At 46.0% G+C, this 5,000-nt stretch overlaps 1 protein-coding gene across 3 annotated transcripts in view; it reads left to right on the top strand.

The window, feature by feature from the left end:
• Nucleotides 1–3,065: 3,065 nt before the first annotated feature.
• Nucleotides 3,066–5,000, top strand: part of LOC115569870 (sodium channel protein type 4 subunit alpha-like) — a 134,656-nt gene continuing 132,721 nt past the window's right edge. For 2 of the 3 annotated variants that reach the window (XM_030398067.1, XM_030398066.1), the window contains exons 1-3: nucleotides 3,066–3,224; nucleotides 3,457–3,600; nucleotides 4,294–4,412. In XM_030398067.1, the coding sequence (XP_030253927.1) occupies nucleotides 3,102–3,224; nucleotides 3,457–3,600; nucleotides 4,294–4,412 (386 nt within the window). In that variant the 5' untranslated portion in view covers nucleotides 3,066–3,101. Of the gene's footprint in view, nucleotides 3,249–3,456; nucleotides 3,601–4,293; nucleotides 4,413–5,000 lie in introns of all 3 variants that reach the window. The other variant, XM_030398065.1, reaches the window with a different exon arrangement.

The following is a 5,000-nucleotide window of genomic DNA, read 5'->3' as shown; positions in this document are numbered from 1 at the left end:
CCACCAGCGTCAAGCTGTGCGTGAATTCAACTTTAAGTTTTCCCCCTTGAGCAAGGCAGCTGACTGCTACACGAGGAGGAAACCTGCATCCTAAACAAAGATGGAAGCCGGGTGTGATGAAAGTGAAATGAGTCGGATGAGGATCAGTTCTGTGACAGTCTGTTGATTAATAGTTCTGATCTTTTTGTTCTGGATGTTCAGCATGTTGTAATCCACACGCACTTGAATGCAACACAAAATGAGGCCAGTCGTGTTCCGTCTTTATTTAAACCTGAATGTCTGGTCACAGTTTGAGGCCATAACACAGAGTAACAATTAGCAAACAACAACACAAAGACACAATGAGACAGAAAACACAGAGAAGCATCATTAAAGTTGCTGAAATCAGGAGAAACACTGGACGCTTCTGAGGGCGAGCTCATATGAAAGTGTCTGTTTGGTAATTTGATGTTCGCAGCAGCTGCTGTCGTCCGGCCTGCAGCTAAAGGAGAGGCGGTGCAGGACGGGTAGGAGAGGACGGGATGAATGGAAGGAGTCTGAAAGTTACAGAATGAGGTCAGGAAAGAGAATTAAAGAAGATTTGCAGACGTGAAGGAGAAGACGGAGGACGTGAGAAGAAAGAGACGAGTGATGAAAGCAGGAAACACGACAGAAAAACATCACAGCTTCTAATTTCTGTAGCAGAAATGTTAAACTGGATCGACTCTGTGCAGCTCCGTCAGAGGTTCCTGGAATCTGTGTGACCTGTTCAAATGCTGCGTGTTTTTTCTGATATCTGTGAGTGAGACGGACTTTTTAAAGGATCTCCTCAGAGTGTCGTAGTCCACAGAACAGTTCTGGAGCTTCACAGTAAAACAGAGTTGCAGCATTCTGCTTAACAACTGAAGCAGTAACCACATCATCACCAGACTCCATTAACAAATGTGGTGATTTTAAGAGTTGTTGAGTTAAAACAAACTTTAGAAACATTATGAAACAAAATCTCTGACAGATCCTAAATCATTTTGTCCTCCTTCTAAATTCGGCATTAAATTTGATATATGAAGCCAACTGTCATCCATAACATCACCAGACTCCCTTAACAAAACAGCTAACTTAAGGAGTTGTTGTGTAGCGTAAAGCTTTATAAACATTGTGAAACTGTGTGTGACAGATTGTAAGTCATTGTGTCCTTGTTGTAAATTCAGCATTAAATCTTTCAGCTGAAGTTGTTTGTCTCCTTGTAAAAAGTGTCAGTTTGTGGCAGCATGTCTGTACCAGCCTGTCTGCTTCTGTGTCTAAAGTGCTAAAGTCTTACCTGCCAACATTGATCAGCTGTTTGAACACACTGTTTACACTGATTTCACCATTTACACTCCATTTATGAAAGAAGAAACATGTTATTGATCTAAACATGTCACATGTTACAAAGACACTAAACAGTAACAATATAGGCTCCTTCTTTGTCCCCGTGGAGAAAGTCCCCAGACTCCCTTAACAAATGTGTCAGTTTAGTGAGTTGTTGAGTTGGAGACACTTTATAAACTCTGTGAAACTCTGTCTCTGACTCATTCTGCATTATTTGGACCTTCTTGTTCATTCAACAAATGTTCTACATGAACTTGTTTCTGTCTTTGAGTAGAAACATGGAGTCTGTTTGTCTCAGTGGTGAAGACTAAACTAAACAAAGACGTTGAGGTAGATTTGTTGTATCTGAGATGTTTCTCTGTCCTGTTGATCGTCTCGTGACATCACAGATCTGTCTGACACCTTCAGGTGTGCTTCATGTCACTGATGGTAGACGTACTGACGAGTGTGTACGTGACCGACTGTTGGAACAGAATGGAAACCAGAACTGAGCCGCTCATCAGAACCTACTGTACTTGACATACGGGTGTGTGTGTGTGTGTGTGTGTGTGTGAGAGAGAGACTGAGTGGATGACAGCTTTTGATAAGAATGGAAAACAGAGCTCCATTTTCCTTTGATGGTGACACACACACACACACACACACACTTTAGAAATCAGATTTGGGAGCTGTGAAGAATAAATGCATGAAGGGTTGAAAAACGAGGCCTGTCTAATCATTCAATTAGGAGCCAAGGCAGATGGTCTGGACACACACACACACACACACACACACACACACACACACACACACACACACACACACACACACACACACACACACACCTCACACTTTGTCGGTCTTGCTCTCTCTGAACTCTCGTCTCTCTCTCTGTGTAATCCTGTAGTCAATCTCTCTCTCTCTCGTTCTCAGTGTAACTCAATACTCGCTCGCCCTGTTTCCACGTGGTAATGAGGCGCTGTCGTTGACCTGCACTTCATTACCTGGACATCCCATAATAACCTGACTGTATACATGAGTCCTCTCTGTCTCAAGCTTCACAAAGACAACAGTACAAACACAACAGATGATCAGCAACTTGTTTCGACCTAGAAAAAAGTTGTGGAATGATCCAAAAACATAACAAATCCACAGGTGAGGACATCCTCAGAGGGTCGTGTTGCATTCAGGTGCTCCTCCGATGCTCCTCCTCCAACTTTGGTGTGTTCTTGTGTGATGTGTTGATATGTGGGAGCAACATGGACGCCAAAAAGAAGTTGTTTTGCGTTTGAACTTCATGTTTACAGCTGTTACATGTGTTTGACGAACAAGGAGGAGCAAAAAAACGATACATTACATGACTTTAGTAAAAGTTTCTCACCATAAACCCGACGTTTACTTGAGTCCGGCGTGTTTCAGCATCACGTGACATCAACTGTCCAACTCTCTCTGTTGTTGAGCCACCGCTCACTGTGTCACCTCTGTCGTGTTTTTGAGCTTCACTTCAACATTGTGACATAGTGATGTCACAAAGTCACAGAATTAAAGGAGGCACTACTGACGTGGCGTTCAGGAGCAGCGTTTCCTGTTAAATGCACGAGAACCTGAAACACACTGAAGGAAACCAAAAAGCACAACAAGGCTCGCTGCGTGTTGAACATGAGTATGTTGTTATCTGCACGTTAGATTATGAATTGATGCTGACGTGTATTGATCCCCTCGTCTCTGTGCAGCTGGTATACTGGGCCAGTCAGCAGCAGGATCAGGATGAGAAGATGGCTGGCTGTGTGTTTCCAATGGGACCAGAGAGCTTTCAGCGCTTCACGCCGGACTCCCTGGCGGCCATCGAGCAGCGCATCACGTCGGAGGAGGCCCGACGCAACAAACAATACCAGGAGGTACACACAAAAACACACAACCAGGTAGCATTATTACCATTCAGACCAAATGAAACAGGAAGCAGACGATGAGCTGCTGGAGGTTAAAACCAGAAAAAAATGAAAAGATGTGAGGCAGCTCCAGCAGGCAGATGTGAGCTGTGTTCCAGATGTGTTGATGGTGTGTGTGTTTGTGTGTGTGTGTGTGTGTGTGTGTGTTTCTTTGTTTTGTGTGTGTGTGCGTGCGTGCCAGGACCTGGGCGACGTGGTGCTCCCCCGGCCCCGGCCCGACCTGGAGGCAGGAAAACAGCTGCCGCGAATCTTCGCCGACATCCCGTCTCATCTGGTGGGCGTTCCCCTGGAAGACATCGACCCGTACTACTTCAAAGACAAGAGGGTAGGTGTGTGTGTGTGTGTGTGTGTGTGTGTGTGTGTGTGTGTGTGTGTGTGTGTGTGTGTGAAGGTGAAGGTTTATAGAAACACCCTATCTGCTTTTGGAGAAGCCCTGGAAGATAAATTGACTCTTTGGTAGCCTACTTCACTGAAGACCAGAGGAGAGGTGACTGTGTGTGTGTGTGTGTGTGTGTGTGTGTGTGTGTGTGTGTGTGTGTGCAGGTGTGTGTGTGTGTGTGTGTGTGTGTGTGTGTGTGTGTAAGAGGCTGTGGTACCAACATTTGTCCTGACTGATCCGATCACAAGCGGACAGCTTTACTCCCGTCAGTTCACACCTGACATTAACATGTGTCTCAGGTGACGCCTGATGTGATGTCACTTCCTGCTCTATATTCAAATACACATCAGTGAGACACACGGACTCCATGTTTCTACTCAAAGACAGAAAGAAGTTCATGTAGAACATTTGCTGAATGAACAAGAAGGTCCAAATAATGCAGAATGAGTCAGAGACAGAGTTTCACAGAGTTTATAAAGTGTCTCCAACTCAACAACTCACTAAACTGACACATTTGTTAAGGGAGTCTGGTGATGATGAGGTTAGATCAGTTGAAAGAGTCTTCTTCTTCTTCTTCTTCTTCTTCTTCTCCTTCCTCCACATGTTAACTGTGTTCTTGTGTCTCTGTCTCCCTCACAGACCTTCATAGTCCTGAACAAAGGGAAGGCCATCTTCCGTTTCAGTGCCACATCAGCTCTCTACATCTTCAGCCCTTTCCACCCCATCCGCAGAATCGCCATCAAGATCCTGGTCCACTCATATCCTTTACAGTCTCGCTGCTGCTGCTGCTGCTGTGTGGACTCGTGACGCATCATCGGTGCTGCCTGCAGGCGGAGGCTGCAGGGAGGTCAGAGGTCAGAGGTCAGATACAGAGCAGCGTCCCTGCAGCCTGGAGGAGGATGTGTGTGTGTGTGTGTGTGTGTGTGTGTGTGTGTTCTCAGGCCACCCTGGCGGCAGTATGGGGTGATAATGTAAACAGATGCATGCTGGGTGGTTTGTGGCTGCAGGCGTGTGCAGTTGAGACTCAGGAACATAAAGAGTGTTTACTCCCGGTTAAAGGAGCAGTGCACGCAGCGAACACATGAAGGTCAGGCTGATAGTCACAGTCTGCAGAGGCTTAATGTCCGCCGGGGATGAAGGAGGAGGACGCGTCCCTCCGACTGCTGCTGTGAGTCCTCAGAGACTCTGAACGCCGTCGTGTGGCGGAAGAAAACCAGTTGTTGCCTTTAATTACGACTGAGAGCTCAAAGCAAACAGCAGTTAATAAAATCTGAGTGTCTGTGTTTCTGCAGCTCTGGAGGAGGTCTGTGAAGTACGGAAGCCCAGAGGGACACAGCAGAAATTCA

The sequence above is a fragment of the Sparus aurata genome, chromosome 19 (assembly GCF_900880675.1).
Source record: "Sparus aurata chromosome 19, fSpaAur1.1, whole genome shotgun sequence".
NCBI lineage: Eukaryota > Metazoa > Chordata > Actinopteri > Spariformes > Sparidae > Sparus > Sparus aurata.
The sequence above is the reverse complement of the archived record's forward strand: the minus strand, read 5'-3'. Positions and strand labels throughout refer to the sequence as shown.